The sequence below is a fragment of the Phragmites australis genome, chromosome 9 (genome assembly GCF_958298935.1).
Source record: "Phragmites australis chromosome 9, lpPhrAust1.1, whole genome shotgun sequence".
Taxonomy (NCBI): domain Eukaryota; kingdom Viridiplantae; phylum Streptophyta; class Magnoliopsida; order Poales; family Poaceae; genus Phragmites; species Phragmites australis.
The window spans coordinates 9,928,889-9,949,873 of NC_084929.1; the positions used below are offsets into that span (position 1 = coordinate 9,928,889).

The 20,985-nt window shown below is 50.3% G+C and overlaps 1 protein-coding gene and 1 long non-coding RNA gene across 2 annotated transcripts; both read left to right on the forward strand.

Moving 5' to 3' along the window:
• Positions 1–329: 329 nt before the first annotated feature.
• Positions 330–1,570, forward strand: LOC133929713 (uncharacterized). The gene is made up of 2 exons (XR_009911636.1): positions 330–482; positions 998–1,570. It is a non-coding gene; the product is annotated as an uncharacterized LOC133929713 (long non-coding RNA).
• Positions 1,571–14,667: 13,097 nt separating this feature from the next.
• On the forward strand, positions 14,668–17,648 carry LOC133928617 (GDSL esterase/lipase At5g45910-like). Its single transcript, XM_062375027.1, has 5 exons — positions 14,668–15,074; positions 15,175–15,381; positions 15,502–15,650; positions 15,909–16,182; positions 17,162–17,648. Exons 1-5 carry the CDS (start codon positions 14,837–14,839, stop codon positions 17,377–17,379), a joined length of 1,086 nt encoding a protein of 361 aa, XP_062231011.1. The 5' UTR covers positions 14,668–14,836; the 3' UTR covers positions 17,380–17,648.
• Positions 17,649–20,985: the final 3,337 nt, after the last annotated feature.

The following is a 20,985-nucleotide window of genomic DNA, read 5'->3' on the forward strand; positions in this document are numbered from 1 at the left end:
ACCTCTACATGTTCAGCTAGGATCACCCTTGACTACACTCGGCCTCCTTGATCGTCTGGCACCAAGCACTCTGCTTGGCCCCGATCATCCCATCGTCGACCGCCAAGTTGCATCTATCACCTGCACACCATGAGACAAGCAAACACATATCTCCAACTCCAATTCCAATTAGTCCATAAGCAATACGCTCAAATGAAATCCCAAATTAATTCAAATCACATCAAGGCTCATGCAAAACGGAAGATCATCAAATCAAATAAATGACAATGTCAATCACTCATCACAAGAAAACCAAGACACATTTCAACTTGGTTTCTCACAGAGTCGACACATTCACCAACCCATATGGAAGGTGATAATCTATATGCAGTGGCGGACACATCATAGCCAGATAGAGAGGACTCGTTTACCCCTTTCTCTTTCTTTTTGCTCTCCCTCCTTTCTTCTCCCATTTCTGAAGCCTCAAGCTCATTGAGAGGCTAGTAAGTGCCTCTTTGGATCAGCACTACAGAATCTCTAACTTTTCCTGAGAGTTTCAATTTTATATGGCATATTTAGTTCGTTTGTTATATATTTATCTGTATACCAAAAGTCTTGTTGGGAAATCTTAGTAGATAATGTTTTATTGGTGATTTGTTTTCGCCTTTGGAAAATGTCCAATTTACACTAGAAATACTCTCAGTCTTGAACCAACTGAGGTTGCTTCGGTGGATGACACCACCCAAGTACTGCTTGTAGTTCCTTTTCTGCAGCAGGTTACTAGAACTCTGGATGAACCTCTTATTGCAGACCCTCTGCAGTCCCCAAAGCCACCTTTGGCAAGGAAAAAGAGAGCAAATGAATTGAAAACACACCATCTAGAAGTAGTGATCGCCTCAAATTGAGATACACACAGGGCAAATCCTCTCTGCAGCTTACAACTGAAGTTTTAGCAAAGAAACTAGTTTCTTCTTCATCTAATGCTGACACAACAGAGCTGTTGAACAATTATTTGTAGATGTTTGATAAACCGCTGGAGCAGCAGATGATGTTGGCCATCGCAGACCTGGTGGACAACGAGAGGTAGCAGCTGAGGAATAAGGTCAAGAGGGTGGTGCCTGTGGACACATAGGATGCACAATAAGTCTGAAGAAGAGCCCAGCTGTTCGTCAACATATCGTCTCTATGTTTTAACAATATGTCGTCTCTATGTTTAGCCCTGTCTGCTAGTTCTGCTTGTTTGTTTCTGTGTCGAGTTATTAACAAACGGGGCACCGTCAATAGTGCCGTGAGTTGTTATGTGGGTTGTATCTCTAATTATGTCTGCATGGTAAAGCAAAGCAACACCCAGGTTGGGTTCAACTTTACACCTTGGGTGTAGGTCACTGTGTCACCATGCAAGTTGGACGCCTGTCTTTATTTTCAAGTGCAACTCTGAAAGTGGCAGCATAATCAGCATGCTGACCACCAAGTTGTATTCTCGAGCAGGAAGCATTTGTACTCTCTTGTGATCAACAAGTGTTTATGTCTTGTAGTAAGTAGTTTGTTTTTAGCGATTTGGTCATCAAGATATAGCCATGAGCTTCAAGCACCTGCTCTCTCAAGTGGTCTGCTACTTTTTTTTTATGTTGCAGTAACCTAGTCGACTTTTGGTGCAGCAATGTCACAAGAAAATTGTAACATAATCTGCTGAACGTGAGGGTTTTGAATGGGCCAGCAAAACATGCAAATGTCAAGTTGGTCATGGAAACAACTGGGGCAACAATAGTTTGCCTCCAGGAGACAAAGATTTTATCGTGGTCATAACAGTTGATGATTGATACACTAGGGACCTGTTTTGCGCAACACTTCATAGTGCTACCAGCTCAGGGGTCCTCGGGAGGGATACTCCTTGCTTGCTCAGATTCTTATTTCTCTCTGTCCAATACCAGAATTACGCAACATATCATCTCAGTAGACATCACGATGTTTAATGACAATATGACCTGATCCTTAATGGTGGTCTATGGACCATAGGAAGATGCCGAGAAGGTTGTGTTTATGCAAGAAATTCAGGACCTCAAACAACATATGAAACTGCAGTGGCTTCTGTATGGGGATTTCAACTTAATTTACAAAGAAGAAGACAAAAATAATCGAAGTCTGAATAGGCAGATGATGAGGCACTTCAAGGATCTGATTGATGATTTAAATTTGCATGACTTTAAGTTAACAGGAAGGAGATTCACGTGGTCAAACAAGCAGCAAAATCCAACTTTGACTCGCATAGATAGTTTCATCTACACTTCGTATTGGGGAGTCTTGTTCTCAAATGCGCGTCTGCAATCCTTGTCGTCAAACGGGTCTGATCATTGCCCCCCATTCTTGTCTGGTAACCTTTTAAGGAGCAATTACAATGCTTTGCACTTTGAATCATACTGGGTCAGGATGTCGGGCTTCATGGAGACGGTGCAAACAAGATGGAATCGATTGGTCCACATAGGGGAACCTTTGCTGAGGCTACATGTTTTGCTTATGCGATTGCAGAAAGATTTAGGGGCATGGAAGAGGAGAAAAATAGGGGACACAAGACTGCGCCTTGCAATAGCATAGGATGTCATTTTCAGGTTGGACCAAGCAGAAGAGAAGAGAGCCCTTTCTCCTAACGAAGTTGAGTTCAGAAAGTTTCTTAAAGGAAAGGTGATGGGTCTTGTGGCCATTGAGAAATCAAGGCTTATGCAGCATGCTAGACTAACATGGATAAGGAAATCTGATGTGAATTCAAAAATTTTCCAGTTGAAAGCTAATGCGAGAAGAAGAAAAAACTTTATCCAAAGCTTGCAACAGCAAGGTGTAGTGGTCTCAGTGGAGGCAAAGACGCATGAACTTTACTAATTTTTCAAAGATCTATCAACATGGCAAAGCAATGCGAGCTAGCTTTAAATTGAGATGCCCTAGAATACCAGGTGTTGGATCTGGAAGAGCTGGAGGAACCATTTGAGGAGGATGAAGTTCTTGTGACAATTAAATTGATGAGAAATCACCGGGTCTTGTTGGTTACATTGCCCTTTTTTACACAAGGTGCTGATGTCTAATTAAATTTTACTTGGTGTCACCTGTGCAAGCTTTCTTTGATTTTAGGTGCTCAAACTTGCACATCCTTAATAATGGCAACGTCTGTTTGCTCCCAAAAAAGACAGATGCAACACATGTGTCTGATTTTAGACCGATAAGCCTCATAAATAGTTTCTCCAAGATCATATCTAAGTTGTTGGTAAATAGACTTGCACCAAGACTCAATGACATTGTTTCAAGAAGCCAAAGCGCTTCTATCAAAAAAATGATGCATTCATGACAACTTTGTTTACGTACAAAGCGTTGTAAAGGAATTGCACAAGAAAAAGAGACCGTCTCTTTTTGTGAAGCTTGACATATCGAAGGCTTTTGATTCAGTAAATTGGCAATATCTAATGGAGGTGTTGGTCAGGCTTGGGTTTGGATAAAAATGGCGTGACTGGATATGCCAACTATTGGCTTCCTCTTCCTCTCGCATTATGCTCAACAGGGTGCCGGGTTAGGAATTTTTCCATGCGTAAGGCCTAAGATAGGGGGATCCGCTATCGCCTATGTTGTTTATCATAGCCATTGATCCGTTGCAAAGACTGGTGCGGTTGGCGGAGGAGAAAGGCTTTTTGAAGCTAGTGCTACCTGCAAATGCCAAGCTAAGGTGTTCCTTTTATGCCGATAACGTGGCCATTTTCGTCAATCCGGATAAGCAAGAGTTGAAGACCTTAAATGAGGTTCTAATAGCTTTTGTGAGATGTTCCGACCTGATTACGAACTTATCAAAGATGGAACTTTTTTGAATTAGATGCCAGGACATCAACATTGACGACCTCTGCTTGGTTTTCCCGGGGCAGATCAAATCCTTCCCGTGTAAGTACCTTGGACTTCCTCCGCACATAAGGAAATCGAGGAAAGTTGACATTCAACCATTGATTGATAAGCTTGGTGGTAGACTTCCAGGCTAGAAAGGCAAACTGTTCTCATTAGCAGGAAGAGATAGTTTAGTCAATATTGTTCTTTCGACACAATCGACCTATCATCTTACGATGTTCCCGCTGCAGAAATGGCTTGCCAAGAGGATTGATCGCATTAGGAGAACCTTCCTTTGGAAAGGGGAAGCTCAAGAAATGGTCACTATCGGTGTATCAGGAACCAGGGATCCCTAAATCCCGAGGCCAGGCTAGCCATCCGCCACATGGCGCCATCCCGCGAGGTCTCTCCTGTAGGATGAGAAAAGATCAAGTCCCGGGAGAAGGTGCTCGGGGCCACAGTCAATGGTCCCCGAGCACCCCAGTTCCCCGATGATCCACGGAGTCTAAGTACCGGGAAGAAAGTGCTCGGGGAGGTGTCCGCTCACCCCAGAGCACCCTAGTCCCCCAACGAACAAAAGAGCCAAGTTCCGGGAGAGAGTGCTTGGAGCTGCGTGCAGCAGCTCCCGAGCGCTCGGTTCCCCGAAGATCCGTACAAGAGTGCTCGGGAGAGAGTGCTCGGGGCTGCACGTGGCAGCCCCGAGCACTCGGTTCCTCGAAGGTTCGTGCAAGAGTGCTCGGGAGAGAGTGCTCGGGGAGGCGAACGGTACCCCCGGGCACCCGGTACCCCGAGGACAAGGATAGGCGTGCTCGGGAGAGAGTGCTCGGGGATGTGAACAGTACCCCCGAGCACTCGGTGCCCCGACGACCCAGAAAGGCCCCCAAGGGGCCCGCCGATGAGGTGTCAATCAGTCAGAGGTCCGAGGCCGCATTTAATGAGCGTACGTGGCCTGACACCTCCAACTGCTCCCGCCCCAGTTGGAGGTGTGGGGTTATTAATTGCACGGGTCCCGTCCCGTGTCATCCGGATTGTCAAAGAGGCGTGGGGTTATTAATTGCACGGGTCCCGTCCCGTGTCATCCGGATTGTCTTAGGATAACATTGCGAGCGTCAAGGTGTTCCGTCTGCCGCACTGCTATGGTAGAGGAACAAGACAGGGCGGGCACACCGGGTTGCTCTGCGGCTGCCCGATGGGCCCTCTCCACGGCGCCCGTTGCCAGGGCATTTATGGTGACACGTGACCGGGTGTGCGACGCTTTTGCCACCCCCAGTCACTTCACCCAGAAGAAATGATGACGCCTTTTCCAGTCATGGCGTCTTGGAACATGTGCCCCCTCCTTCCCGTTCGGGGCATGTCTCGGCCGGCGGGTACTTAAAATAGCCGGCAACTCAGAAGCAAGAGGCACTGAAAGGAGACGCTCTCGGAGAAGAACTCTCTCGGAGAAGATCAGCAACGGCGTAAGAACACTAACCACACAATGAACCAAACCAACGAAGAGAGACACTGTGAGCAAGGCTGAGCACAGTTCCAGCCGAAGAACAAGGAGCCTCAAGCTCTTAGTTAGGACAACATTCTTGTAACCAGCAACATCCTTAAGGGACTTCCTCAGGACAGTTATAGCATCCATACAGGAGTAGGGTATTATGCCCCCGTGCGGCCCGAACCTATCTAAATCCCGGTGCATTTACTTCTCCTTGCACTAGGTCGACACCCCCACCACCGGCCATTTGCATTTACTCTCATTCATTTCTCCGATGAACTTATTCAGGATCATCCCCCAGCCGAATCTCTAAAAAGGGGTCTCTCGGGATCCCTGCGACAGGAGTTAATCCTCCGACAGCTGGCGCGCTAGGTAGAGGGGAACATCCCTGAATCTGTTTGTTTGTTTTCTTCCACAGAAAAAATGGCCGGTGGTCACCGCCTCCAGCGCTCCGGCTCCAGTTCCAGCGGGGAAATGCAGCCCCTCGCACAGGAGGCCCAACCGCGATCTGCACGCGCGGCGTTCCCCACCCAAGGGGACCAAGGCGCAGGGCCCAGCCGGGCCGCCGCCGCCGCCGGTGCACCATCCGACCCCCAGCAGGCGGTCGAGACTCCGGCCGCCAGGTCCGCATCTGGACAGCGCCGGGCGCCTCTCCGGCGTAGGCTCGCCTTCGGCGAGGCCAGCCCCGGGAGCCCGCTGCTTGCGGCGCACGCTCTCCTCAGGCATCCGCCCGTCCAGGCGACGCCGGAAACCCCGGAGGGACGTTGGCTCCAAGAAGTCGCTGCCCTGGTCGGCACTGCCCGCCGCCAGGTGCTGGCCGAGAGTTCTCGCGCCACCACCCAGCGTAACGTTCGCATAGGCTGGGGGGCCTCCATGCGAAGCGCCGCCCCCCTGCCCGCGTCCGAAGCTCAGGACCTCTGCTTGCATCTCAACGAGCGGAGGGGCCACGAAGATGCGCGTGTCACTCTCGAGCGCCAGCGGGAGACCCGGCAGGAGGCCGAGGCTGAGGACCAGGCTTCCTCTTTGCCGGCCCACGATCGCCAGGATTCCCCGGCTCACCGGTGTTCACCACCAAGGAACGCCACCCACACCACAGGGTACGGCACCGGCTGCCGTGCCTTCACTAGTGAGCTCCACCGGGTCAAATGGCCCTCCAAGTTCCGCCCCGAGCTACCGGAGAAGTACGACGGGTACATTGACCCCGTTGAGTTCCTCCAAATATACACTACGGCCGTCCAGGCAGCCGGTGGCAGTGAAAAGGTGATGGCGAATTATTTCCATGTTGCCTTGAGGGGCTCTGCCCGTTCTTGGCTCATGAACTTACCCCCAGGATCTATTAGCTCCTGGGATGACCTTTGCCACCAGTTCGTGGCTAATTTTCAGGGCACATTCACGCGCCCCAACTTGGAGTGCGACCTCCATGCCGTCAAGCAGCAGGAGGGGGAGACGCTGCGGCGCTTCATTCAGCGTTTCAGCCAGGTCCGTAACACTATTCCGCGGATAGCCCCCCACGCCGTTATCGTCGCCTTCCGGCAGGGCGTCCGCGACGAGCTGATGCTTGAGAAGCTAGGTACGCATGAAATCGAGACCACTATGGAACTCTTCGCGCTGGCCGACAAGTGCGCCAAGGCGGCGGAGGCCCTGGCTTGGCATGCTCCGCTCTCCGAGCGCCCCGCTGCCGACCAGCCAAGTTCTTCCCGCTCCGATAGGCGGGAAAAGAAAAAGAGAAGGAGGCGCGAAGCTGCCCTTGTCGAGCCGGACCAGGGCCCCGCCCATCGGCCAGCCCAAGAACCCAGCCGGCAAGAACGCCGGGCGGTTGCCGACAGGCGGCTTGCGCCCGCGCGGGCCCCAGCTCGAGCTCCCCCAAGGGCCCCGGCACCTACAAGGGCACCAGCTCCCGCAAGAGCCCCGGCACCCGCCCGGGCTCCTGCTCCAGCGAGGGCCCCCGCTCACGTGGGGCCCGAGCCAGGCAAATGGTGCCCCATCCACCAGACCAGATGGCACGATCTCACGGAGTGTCGTACGGTCAAAGGCCTCATCGAGCAGCGCCAGAGGGAGCGCGACGAGTCCCACAGGGGGGAGATCCCGGTGTCGCCCCCGGCAATGATGAGCTCGGCTTCTAGGAACCCGAGCATACCATCGCCTTCATCGACGGAGGTGTTTACACGCCTTCCTCGCGGCGCAGCCTCAAGACCATGCGGCGCGAAGTTTGCTCGGCAACCCCGAGCGAAGAGGCCGCTAGGCCCCTGAGGTGGTCGGACGCTCCGATCACGTTTAGTATAGCCGACCACCCCTCCAGTACTGCAGGCGTGGGGCGACTACCTTTGGTAGTGTCCCCCACCATCTGCAATGTAAAGGTCGGCAGGGTGCTGATCGATGGGGGCGCAGGCCTTAACCTCCTCTCCAAGGAGGCATTCGAGAAGCTGCATGTGCCCTCCAGGCGCCTAAAGCCATCGCTTCCATTCTGCGGAGTGACACCCGGGCACTCCCTGCCCCTCGGGCAGGTCGAGCTACCCGTGACCTTCGGGAGTCGGGACAACTTTTGCACGGAAAACGTCCTCTTCGACGTCGTGGAGCTCCCCCTCCCCTACAACGCCATCCTCGGGCATCCGGCGCTCGCCAAATTCATGATGGCTGCGCACTATGCGTATCTCACGGTCAAGATGCCAGGCCCAGCAGGCCCCATCTCCGTGAGAGCCGACTCCGGCGACGCCGTTTCTTGCACCGAGCAGTCGTACCTGGCCTTGGCCTCAGCTCAGGCTAAGGTCGAGGGCTGCCAGGGGGACCCAGGACCCTCTTCATCCAAACTCCGACTTGCTGCCGACACCTCCGTTCCTACGAAGGAGGTTGTGGTGGGCGAAGACGCCTCCCAGGTCATCCGCATCGGTGGTGACCTGGACGGCAAATAGGAAAGCGCGATCGTCACCTTCCTCCGGGCTAACGCTGACGTGTTTGCATGGCAACCGTCCGACATGCCCAGGCTCCCTAGGGAGGTGATTGAGCACCACTTGGCTGTGCGCCCAGACGCACGCCCGGTGAAGCAGAAACTCCGGCGGCAGGCGCCCGAACGCCAGGAGTTCATCCGAGAGCAAGTCGGCAAGCTCCTCGATGCCGGATTTATCCGAGAAGTCCTCCACCCCGAATGGCTGGTGAATCCAGTTGTCATCCCGAAGGCCAACGGCAAGCTCCGCATGTGTGTGGACTACACCGACCTAAACAAGGCTTGCCCCAAAGATCCTTTTCCCTTGCCCCGCATAGATCAAATTGTAGATGCAACCGCGGGATGTGATATTTTGTATTTTTTAGATGCAAACTCTGGGTATCACCAGATTCGCATGGCCATAGAGGATGAAGAAAAAACTGCTTTTACCACCCCGGTAGGGACTTATTGTTATATGTCAATGCCTTTTGGTTTGCGCAACGCTGGGTCTTCCTTCCAACGCGCTATTCGCATCACCCTTGATTCGCAGGTTGGCCGCAACGTTGAGGCCTACATCGATGATCTCGTGGTCAAATCCCGAGACCGCGCCACCCTGCTCGAAGACCTTGCCGAGACTTTCAACAGTCTCCGCACTACCCGCCTAAAGCTCAACCCCGAGAAGTGTGTCTTCAGGGTACCCGCGGGCAAGCTCCTCGGTTTCTTGGTTTCCAGCCGAGGAATTGAGGCCAATCCAGAGAAGATCCGGGCCATCGAGTAGATGCGACCCCCGGCTCGACTCAAGGAGGTCCAGCGTCTCACCGGCTGCATGGCGGCCCTCGGGCGCTTCATCTCCAAACTTGGGGAGCGGGGGCTCCCCCTCTTCAAGCTTCTGAAGAAAACCGATCATTTCGACTGGACGCCGGAGGCTGAGCAGGCCTTCCGCGATCTGAAGAAGTACCTCACCTCACCACCCGTGCTGGTGGCTCCATCCGAAGGCGAGCCACTACTACTCTATGTATCGGCCACTCCTCAGGTCGTAAGCATGGTGCTGGTGGTGGAGCGCGATGAGTGTACGGGGCCACGTGCTGGGTCCCAGCTCCCGGCCGCCCCCGGGCACTCCCCCGTCCTCGCGGCTCCCTTCGAGCGGGGGGTCGAGCCTGAGCACTTGGCTCCCCCTGAGCAGGGGGTCGAGCCCAAGCACTCGGTTCCTCCCGGCCAGGGAGTAGAGCCCGAGCACCCGGTCAGCCCCGACCACGCTGCCGAGCCTGGGGGCTGCGACAGCCCCTCGGGTGAGGCCGCGATCCGGGCCCGCCAGGTACAGCGACCGGTGTACTTCGTCAGTGAAGTCCTCCGGGAGGCCAAAACAAGGTACCCCCAGGCTCAGAAGCTGCTCTACGCCGTGCTCATCGCTTCCCGGAAGCTGCGCCACTACTTCCAAGTGCACAAGGTCTCGGTGGTTACCACGTATCCACTGGGACCTATCCTCTAGAACCGAGAAGGCACCGGGCGTGTTGTCAAGTGGGCGGTGGAGCTGGCGGAATTCGACCTGCACTTTGTCAGTCGCCAGGCGATCAAAAGCCAGGCACTCTCTGACTTCGTGGCAGAGTGGACACCCGTCCCCGAGGACGTCCCAGAAGAGATTTCTGCATACCCTGGGCACCATGCGCCCGGGTACTGGATCATGCATTTCGACGGTTCCCTCTCGCTGAAAGGCGCGGGGGCCGGAATGGTTCTCACCTCCCCAACGGGTGAAGAACTCCGGTACGTCGTGCAGCTGCAGTTCCGCGCATCCAACAACATGGCGGAATATGAAGGTCTCATCGCTGGCCTCCGGGCCGCGGTGGGTCTCGGGATTCGTCGCCTCCTGGTCAAGGGAGACTCCCAGCTGGTGATCAACCAGGTATCCAAAGAGTACCAGTGCACGGATCCTCAAATGGCGGCGTACGTGGTAGCAATCAGGAAGCTGGAGAAAGCGCTTCGATGGCCTTGAGCTGCGGTACATCCCTCGCCGCGACAACGCTCTGGCCGACAAGCTCTCCCGCCTGGCCTCCTCCTGTGCTCGCGTCCCTGCCGGAGTCTTTGAAGAAAGACTCGCACGGCCTTCCGTCCTGCCTGCCGAACAGGGTGAAGGGGAAACCTCGAACTCAATTCAGGGGACCCCGGTGGCGCCCTCAATGGGAAGCCCCGTCAGGGTGCCGCCGTTCGGCGAGTGTGCTGCACTTGCTGAATGTTCTCAAGATGCCTCGCGGATGGACGACATCCGAGGGTACTTGAAGGAAAAGTCCCTCCCCGGGGATGAGGTGTCTGCCGAAAGAGTTGGCCGGCCTCAGCCTCGTTTGCGACAAAGGGCCCATCCGCAGTCTCTGGGCCATCGCCTACCGATGGGCTCGGGGGGCTACTGTCGGTGTATCAGGAACCAGGGGTCCCTAAATCCCGAGACTAGGCCAGCCATCCGCCACATGGCGCCATCCCGCGAGGTCTCTCCAATAGGATGAGAAAAGATCAAGTCCCGGGAGAAGGTGCTCGGGGCCACAGTCAGTGGTCCCCGAGTACCCCAGTTCCCCGATGATCCACGGAGTCTAAGTACCGGGAAGAAAGTGCTCGGGGAGGTGTTCGCTCACCCCCGAGCACCCTAGTCCCCCGACGAACAAAAGAGCCAAGTTCCGGGAGAGAGTGCTCAGGGCTGCGGGCAGCAGCTCCCGAGCGCTCGGTTCCCCGAAGATCCGTACAAGAGTGCTCGGGGCTACACGTGGCAGCCCCCGAGCACTCGGTTCCCCGAAGGTTCGTGCAAGAGTGCTCGGGAGAGAGTGCTCGGGGAGACGAACGGTACCCCCGGGCACCCGGTACCCCGAGGACAAGGATAGGCGTGCTTGGGAGAGAGTGCTCGGGGATGTGAACAGTACCCCCGAGCACTCGGTGCCCCGACGACCCAGAAAGGCCCCCGAGGGGCTCGCCGATGAGGTGTCAATCAGTCAGAGGTCCGAGGCCGCATTTAATGAGCGTGCGTGGCCTAACACCTCCAACTGCTCCCGCTGCAGTGTCAGTTCCTGCCATGTTTTGGCAGAGAGGCGTGGGGTTATTAATTGCACGGGTCCCGTCCCGTGTCATCCGGATTGTCTTGGGACAACATTGCGAGGGTCAAGGTGTTCCGTCTGCCGCACTGCTGTGGTAGAGGAATAAGACAGGGCGGGCACGCCGGGTTGCTCTGCGGCTGCCCGATGGGCCCTCTCCACTGCGCCCGTTGCCAGGGCGTTTATGGTGACAGGTGACCGGGCGTGCGACGCTTTTTCCACCCCCGGTCACTTCACCCAGAAGAAATGATGACGCCTTTTTCAGTCATGGCGTCTTGGAACTTATGCCCCCTCCTTCCCGTTCAGGGCATGTCTCGGCCGGCGGGTACTTAAAATAGCCGGCAACTCAGAAGCAAGAGGCACTGAAAAGAGACACTCTCGGAGAAGAACTCTCTCGGAGAAGATCAACAACGGCGTAAGAATACCAACCACACAACGAACCAAACCAACGAAGAGATACACTGTGAGCAAGGCTGAGCACAGTTCCAGCCGATGAACAAGGAGCCTCAAGCTCTTAGTTAGGCCAACATTCTTGTAACCAGCAACATCCTTGAGGGACATCCTCAGGACAGTTATAGCATCCATACAGGAGTAGGGTATTACGCCCCCGTGTGGCTTGAACCTGTCTAAATCCCGGTGCATTTACTTCTCCTTGCACTAGGTCGACACCCCCACCACCGGCCATTTGCATTTACTCTCATTCATTTCTCCGACGAAATTATTCAGGATCATCCCCCCGACCGAATATCTAAAAAGGGGTCTCTCGGGATCCCTGCGATAGGAGTTAATCCTCCGACAGCCACCAATGCACTTTCTCTGGGAAATTGGAGCACCACAGCGAGGCCAAAAGAGCTAGGAGGTCTAGGTATTTTGGAGTTGGAAAAAATTGCAAGGGCTTTGAGAGTTAGATGGTTGTGGTACCAATGGACAAACGTGCATCGACCATGGGCACAACTTTAGCTGCAGTGTGACAAAATTGATAGGGACCTATTCATGGTGTCCATGATGGTCACTATTGGAAATGGCGAGAAGGCTAAGTTTTAACATGACAGTTGGGTGGATGGATTGGCACCAAAAGTAATTGCGTCGGATTTGTTTAAACTTGCAAAGAGAAAGTATAGGTCAATGAGGAAAGAATCGCAAGATGATAATTAGATTCAGAGTTTGTGCAACCTAACAACTCATGAGGAACTCAGACAATTCATCGACTTATGGAGTGCGTTGCAGCGGGTGGAGCGTGATCAAGCATTGGAGGATCACATCAGCTGGAACTGGATATCGGACGGGGTGTACACCACAAAAAGCGCTTATAAAATTCAATTCATGGGGGCAGTTAACAGACTACAAACAAAGTCTATTTGGATGGCCAAGACCGAGCCAAAGTGTAAAACATTTGCTTGGTTGGCAGTACAGGGAAAGATCCTTACTGGGGAAAATTTGGAGAAAAGGGGATGGATAGCTGATCAATATGATTGTTATTGCAAACTATGCGCCACGTTATATGAAAATTTTACGAATCTTTTGAAGGATTGTACTTTTACACGTCAAGTATGGCAACAAGTTACACAATGGTGCAGATGGGATAATGTGCCGAGCCTAAATGAGTTCTCCAATATCCGATCATAGTGGCGGAAAGCAAGAAGCAAAATCAACAAGGAGAACCACATGAATTTCAACAGAGGAGTTATATATTTTTGGTGGAATATTTGGAAGGAGAGAAATCGTCGTGTTTTCCAGAATCAAAGTCTGAAGGAGGCCTCAATTGCTCGAAAAATAGAGAACATCGACCAAAGAAATCGGGTGTGGCAATTGTTTTAGTCCGAGTTTCTTTCACTCGGTATTAGGCTTGTATCGTTGTTCCTTCTCTCCGGAGGTTTAGGCTTTCTTGTTTCTTGGGAGTCTTTATGTCTTCGCTCCCTTTATATTAATGTCCGTGTAAGTGTTAACTCTTTATATCTCATTTTGTCCTATTCTTTAATATATTTTACAACTCTCTTGCCATCTTTTCGGAAAAAAAATACTCTTAGCCATTTGACAAAATTATAAAGGAATGCACTAAACCGTCGGCCACCCATAAATAATCCTTAGGAAAAGTTGGAGACCTTGTAGTGCACGGAATTCTTCATGTTATATGTAGGAATTCAACTGCTTCTCGTGAATTTTTTATCAATTTCCGATAAAATCATGAAACAAACACATGGAGCTAGCACAGCGCATATGGCTCACCAACTACTCAATTTTTAATAAAAAAAAGAACTACTCGAAAAAAACGTATAGAGGTCTCCCACGGCACCTTCACGTAGCTTTCCCTTTCCAAGTTTTTGTTCTTTCTCCATCAATCCTCTAGATAATGAATGACCTGGACGGACCCACCTGGCCGTACATGTGATCGATTCTGACAGCCTGACTTTGGCATGTGCATGTCAGTAGGAACACGAAAATTCCATAAGGTAGCCGATATGGCTGATGAGAACCGTTTATTTTATTCAATTTATGTTAAAAAAATAAGTAAAAAATTTATATGATATATGAAAAAATTAACAGATGGATAAATATCATATGCGATAGATTAACGGTCGAGATAGATTATATGTACGTAGTGATATGCAGAATCGTATTTTCCAAATCATTCACTTCTCCTGTGAAGATTCGATCTAGATTACCATTATGTTCTCAACCTCTTGCGATCCAAAACAATGTTTAAAACCATGCACCGGTGAAGCGAATGACTTCTGAAAGTTAAAGCGAATTGAGGACCTGTAGCACAGTGTGACTTCTTTGCCTTCACTGAAAATCCTGTTAAGCAAGTAACACCAATGATTAATCTGATGACCTCTGTCCAGAAACCTTTGCTGCTGAGTGACCTGAACATTTAAAATATCTGAAGACATGTTAATCACATCTGTCAGACATCAGCAAAAAGAGATAAAAATTTTCGGAACAATTTTATTCGTAATAATAATATGATACTAAAGTTGTGTACGTAAGTAACATGAGGCCAATGGGCATCAGTGAAGGCAAGAATATGCTCACCACTGTGCCACCGAGTCTATAACGGGCTGTTTGGTTAGGAGCTAAGCTAAATTTTGGTTGTGTCTTGAAATTTTAATATCTATTTGGTTTGAAACCAAAATTTGATGTATCTCAAAAAAATTTGGCTAGCTAAAACTTTTTATAATGTTTCTATGCAAATCTCGAACGATCAAATCGTCTCTAAAATTTTTAGCCAGCCAAATTTTAATTTAGCCTTAAACCAAACGCTACTTAATTTAACCATCAAAATTTAGCACTACTCTAATTTGACGTCAGACCAAATTTTAACTCGACCTGTTAGAGGTAAAACCAAACAGCCCCTAAATCCCCATTACGGGGCTACCGGCCACCCACATGGCCGCACCGCCCAGACACGGGTCGCCCGCGTTGCTGCTTTAACTATACACTCGCGCACACTTACCTAGCACGTCGTCGTCGTCGTCGTCGCAGCACACGTAACTGCCTAGCTGGGTAAGTAGGTGACTGACTGAGGAGAGGATGGCGATCGGCAAGGCGGCGCTGTTCGGGCTGGTGCTGCTGTGCGCGCTCCGGCAGGGGCGGGCGCAGCGGTACAACGCCATCTACAGCTTCGGCGACTCCATCTCCGACACCGGCAACCTCTGCGTCGGCGGCTGCCCGTCCTGGCTCACCACAGGGCAGTCTCCCTACGGAGAGACCTTCTTCGGTCGCCCCACCGGCCGATGCTCTGACGGCCGCATCATCATAGACTTCCTCGGTACGTACATCGTCATCAAAATTTAAAGCTCGCTAGCCGCTAGCGTGTGAGACTGTGACCGAGCGAGTTTGAAGCTCAACGCGTTGGTACGTGCATGCAGCCGAGCACTTCGGGTTGCCGCTGCTGCCGGCGTCCAAGGCCGGCGGCGACTTCAAGAAGGGTGTCAACATGGCGATCATCGGCGCCACCACCATGAACTTCGATTTCTTCAAGTCCATCGGCCTCAGCGACAAGATTTGGAACAACGGGCCCCTCGACACCCAAATCCAGTGGTTCCGGCAGCTCCTGCCCTCCGTCTGCGGCAGCGGTACCGTCCCCGTATATTAATCAGACGGTTCACCTAACCAATCCGAGTACGATCCAATAAATTGTGTAAAATGCCGTGTAATTAATCGCATTTGTGGGGTGTACATGTGTGTGTTCGTAGATTGCAAGAACTACCTATCCAAGTCACTGTTTGTGGTCGGCGAGTTCGGCGGCAACGACTACAACGCCGCTCTGTTCTCCGGCCGGACCATGGCGGAGGTGAGAGGCTACGTGCCGAAGGTAGTCAGCAAGCTCATCCGCGGCCTACAGGTACTTGATCACTCTGACCTCAGAATTTTCTCAGGTTGGTGGCTCTGCTTCAGCCACTAGCCTACCCAACACAGCTACAATATTCATTCATTTCTTTATCATCTTTTAAAAAATAGTATATGTACGTTTAGTCATCATGTGAACATGAACTGTAGAGCAGCTGAACACTGCACAATCTTTCTGTTTTGGAGGGAAACACTGGCCAACCTAAACATACTTGCAGGCGGTATGTATTCTCATGTGCATGTGTACTTGCAGACGATAATCAATACGGGAGCGGTGGACATCGTCGTGCCGGGGGTGCTGCCGATCGGGTGCTTCCCGATCTACCTGACCCTCTACGGGACCTCCAACGGCGCCGACTACGACGGCGACGGCTGCCTCAAGAGCTACAACGGCCTGTCCTCCTACCACAACTCCCTGTTGAAGCGGAGCCTCTCCAACCTGCAGAGGACGTACCCACACACCAGGATCATGTACGCCGATTTCTACTCCCAGGTCACCCAGATGATCCGGGCCCCTCAGAACTTCGGTGAGCCAACATTTCTTCCTCGTTTTCTTTCTTTTTAATTTTGTGCTTCGGTGGATCCCTTTAGCTTTTTTTTTGGCAGCTATGTGTTGTTATTTCGTAACAATTTGGTTTTGTGCATTTCTTAATTAATAATGCTACATATGACTATTCCATTATCTAAAAACTTAGTTTTTGGAGAGGTAGGACCTTGTTGATGCCATGGTGTCATATTGTTGGAGACCTTTTGCTTTGTGTCCTAGAATCCTATTGTCGTGAAAGAGTTGAAGTCTCTGTGATCACGGAATGTGTAGCTAGCATGGGCAGCGAGGGCACGGGGCCCACGCGGCAGTGTCGTCTGCGTCAGGGACATGTCCAAAGCTTTCATGTCCACGGATGTAAAGAAAGCTACGTGCATGCATGTATAATTACACTAGCATATTTAAATATGCTCTGTGGATTCTTAGCCCTCCAATGACTCATAGTGGTGTTGTTAATTATGCTCTGGGGACCATGACCTTTGTCCACATAATTCGGGAATCCATGCCAGCTAATTCGGTTGGCATATTATCTGATGATTATACAACCAATTATGAATTATGATGAGAAATAAGGATGTGATGATGCATGTATAATAGCGTCAAAGTCTACCATGGTGGTGGCATATTCTAAAAAAAATCACCATATAATACTAGCTAGCGCCAAAGCTCATGTGTCAGCTCTTCTTTGCATGCAACCATGTGTAATTGACATACATACATACATACATACTCCAATGGCTAAAAAATCATAGAAAAAAAAATACAAGGCACATGTTCATAACAATTAACAAGGTGCCCTAATTTCACCTCAATCATGCATGTTACTCAAAGGCCATTACTGCTTAGCTCGATCACGTGACAGGGAGGCGTGAGCGCGAATCACGAGGCAGATTTGTCATGTGTAAACACCCAAATTGGCTAGTGTATGGAATTAATGGGCTCTTGCTGTATACATGTTGCAGGGCTGAAGTACGGCCTGAAGGTCTGCTGCGGCGCCGGCGGGCAAGGCTCGTACAACTACAACAACAAGGCGAGGTGCGGCATGTCCGGGGCCAGCGCCTGCGCCGACCCGGGCAACTACCTCATCTGGGACGGGATCCACCTCACGGAGGCGGCCTACCGTTCGATCGCCAACGGGTGGCTCAACGGGCCCTACTGCAACCCTCCCATTCTGCACTGATGACAAGTTGATGGAACTGATAGCATTCAATCCATACCTGAGTAGTTGATATGTGTGTTGTTTGTTGGGCAAATCGCCATGTGCATGCGTCCTACATTCGTAGCTGTGTGTGTGGTTTGGTTTTTTATTTGGTCGTCGATTATTCATGGGGGGTTAGGTTGCTTGGGTGTGCTGGGGAGAATGAATAAAGTATATGGATTATTTGCAATTCACATTAGAGTGAACAGTGGGGAAAGATGAATAACAAATTTTAACGCTCTTTTTCCTTATAGAGATGCGTCTACAAAAGAAAAGAAATAGCACCAAAACCAATAATCCTACGACTTACGCCAAGTTAAGGTTTATTTCGTGCGAAATCTACTTGATGTGATTTGGAAAACAAAGCTCACATTATCCTTGTTTTTTTTTTGCGGGGCACATTATCCCTGTTAACATCGCCAACTTAGTAATGTGAGGATGTATCGGTTGTTAACTGCTCTTTTCATTCTTTTGAAGCAAATCTATGAAAACTCATATATATAAGGAGTGGAGCAAAGATTTTTCGCACAAATTTTGTAGATATTTCATAGATTATATATCTTGTCAACACCATCGACTATCTGAAGTGAAAAGTGGTTTCTGTCGGTAAAGAGTTTGTTAAGCGTGGATTCCAAGTTAACGCTTTAATTGCGGAGGAATGTCTATCATTAAAGGTCTTTCTCCACAGAAAATCTGCTCTTGAAGGTTGTCTTTCCTGGTAGTAGGGCTGTTGTTGGTGGAAAAAATGTCACGCTAAACACTGAGTATTTCGTGTGCAATCCTAGATCGAAAGTTCCGATCAGGAAAACCTGAAGTTCCGATGTGGATCGGATGCTCCGATCGCTTGATCGGAAATTCCGGTATTTCCATATCACTTCGTTTTCGTTGAAGCACGTGGCTAGTTTTCGAGCAAACTAGCAAAGGGATAATCCCACCAACACAAGGCCGAATTGGAGCTCATCGTGGCCTTGCGCAAGATGGCTTCAGGTATTGGAAACCCTAGCAATAGGAGGAAGAAGAAGGGGAAGGGACTACGGGAGAGGAACTAGGGTAAAATAGATGCATGTTTGTGTTTGATCAATTGCTAGATGGATTTAATCAGTCATGGCCCTCTATATTTATAGGGAGGGATGGTCTTACTCCGTTTAGAGTCAAAATCTACCAAAATTCCTATTCAAATCCGCTTCTATCTCTTCCCAAAATCTCGGATCCAAGTTGGATCGGAAGTTCCGATCGGCTAGAATGTCCATGGGCTCTCGATTGGACAAAAATATTTACCCAGAAGTTTCGATCCAAAACTGGATGATTTGACCCGTTGAATTTTCCAGCTTCGAAATTCTCTACACTATGTCAATTTCAGCTATCCACACATTATTAATCCTAACCAAAGCTAAGCTAGAAATAGACTAACATACTTTCACTCAGCTAATCATCTATTTGATCACCAAACCGAATTAGTTAATCATGATATTCAACAATTCGACTAATCAAGCACCCAAACACATAGCCATGCCCAAGCTATTCCCAATTTTGGTCGTCAACACATACCTCCTTATTTTTTTTGGTAAAGCTTGCTTGCCAAAAAACATTTGCACAACTAAATAGCCATGAACAATATACTAATGATCTTTTACCTTCTTTGGGACCATGATCAACCAAGCATCTCCTATGCTTCTTTGGTCGGTGAACAAATTGCATTGGCCTTTTATGTTTTCTCCCTCTCATACTTAGTTAGAAGTTGTTTGAATGTCACCTTTAGCTTTACATTCTGTGTAGCTCTAGCGGTTGATGCTTGAACACTATCCTTAGTCTTATCATATTTACTATCTTTAGGGACCCAAACCATATTCTTCTTTGTCCCTAAAAAATGGATAGCCTTTTTAGTTCCATGATCAATGAGCTTTCTATCTAGCACTACTTCCTTCCTTTGGTTGCATCAATCTTTTCTGATCAAATCAACACTTTCTTGTCTTTACAATTAAACATACTCATTGTAACATCCTGAGTTTTTGCATGTAAATTTATTACAATTTTCACTCCAAATTATTTTTTTTCTAATTATTTAAACCAATATAAAACCAAGAAGTATATATTTGAAGTATATATACTCGTATGTATATATTCAAATATATTATTTGGGCTAATTATTCTAAATAGCACTAAGACAATTTCTAAATTAATCCCTACTTTAAACTAGTTCATATGCTTTGGTTTGAGATCTTTATGATTCTTTGTGTGGAGATTTGAATTTGAATGTCTCTCAAATTCGAATCTACTCTTAGATTCTATTCGACTCAAATCCAATTCAAATTCAAATTCCTTGATTCAAATCATCTTAGGGAGCACAAGATTCAAGTTCAAATCATAATGCAAATATATTTATTTGAATTAATCCAAATCCAAAGTTAAATTCAAATTCAAATCTGTCATTTGAATTTAATTCCAAAAACTAAATTCTTTTTCCTTTTTCTTTCTTCCCCGGGCCGATTTCCCCTCTCCTCTTTGTTTTGGCCCAAACAATGGCCCAACCTCTCCTCTCTCCCTCCCGTGCGCGCTCGGCCCAGCTCTTGCGCCGGCCCACACTTCGCGCATTCGCCCACACGCTCCCGACCGCGCCGCTCGGCCCAGTTGCTGCGCGTCGGCCTGCCCGCTCGCCTGTGTCTCTCCCCCTTCTCCTCCCTCCAGCGTAACGCGCTTGTCGCCGGTCGCCGATTTCCCCTCTCTGGGGAAAATCTTGCGCGCCCGACCGACCTCCCCTTCTGTTGCTCTCTCCTGCATCTCTCACTCTCTCTCTGCCCATGCTTGCATGCCCATATCCTGCCATGCCGTGGGACTTCCGCGCCCGTGCACGCGCGTGGCCGGCGCAGTCTGGCCATGCAACAGAAATAAAGGTGGGTGCCACCTCGCCACCTCACCGCCGCTTAGCTCACCGACGAACGCGTGATGCGAGCAACCACAGCGCCTCACTGCTTCCTTCCCCCTCTATAAATAGCATAGCCCCGGCCCCCCTCTCATTCCCCTTTTTTCCATTCACCGCCGCCGCCATTGCACGCTATCGTAGCTCGCCGTTGTTGATTAGCTGGCCACGTGCTGCCTAGGAGCTCGAGGAGGACATCGGTAGTCGAGCCTCCGTCGCCACCACCGCTCCGTCGCATTTCCGGTCACCGTCCAGCTTCTCACCATTTTCGAGCTCGGTGAGCTTCCCGCCCCCTTGTGAAATCCCTAGCTAGCTTGTCGTCGCCCCTGTGCTTCCTTCTCGCGCGTAGCCGTGTGCTGTCTCCGTGTTTTAGCTTGCCATTGGTGTACTTGTGCCTCTGCTTGCGGTTCGGCCGTCGTGATGTCTAGTTTAGGGAGCCTTAGGCTCCTTTTTCTTGCAAGGAAATCACTCACAGGCTAGGGGAAAGGTAGCCCAATTTCTATGCCGTTGCGTAGACCACCTCTGGCTGCCGTCTAGCACCCCTCTAGCCCCAGCCCGCTGCCAATAAAGCCCAGACATACTCGTCAACGTGTGTAGAAGCCCAGCGACCATCCGTCGTAGTGAAACCCCAACGGGTGAGTGATTCCGGTGAGCCCTTTGTCATTGCTCCA

What these genes read in the sequence shown, in the direction of transcription:
- LOC133928617 (XM_062375027.1), top strand. Translation starts at nt 14,837, where the DNA reads ATGGCGATCGGCAAGGCGGCGCTGTTCGGGCTGGTGCTGCTGTGCGCG. An exon ending in GCCCTCCGTCTGCGGCAGCG is followed by an intron (nt 15,382 to 15,501) that starts GTACCGTCCCCG and finishes GTGTGTTCGTAG; the next exon opens with ATTGCAAGAACTACCTATCC. An exon ending in CCGGGCCCCTCAGAACTTCG is followed by an intron (nt 16,183 to 17,161) that starts GTGAGCCAACAT and finishes TACATGTTGCAG; the next exon opens with GGCTGAAGTACGGCCTGAAG.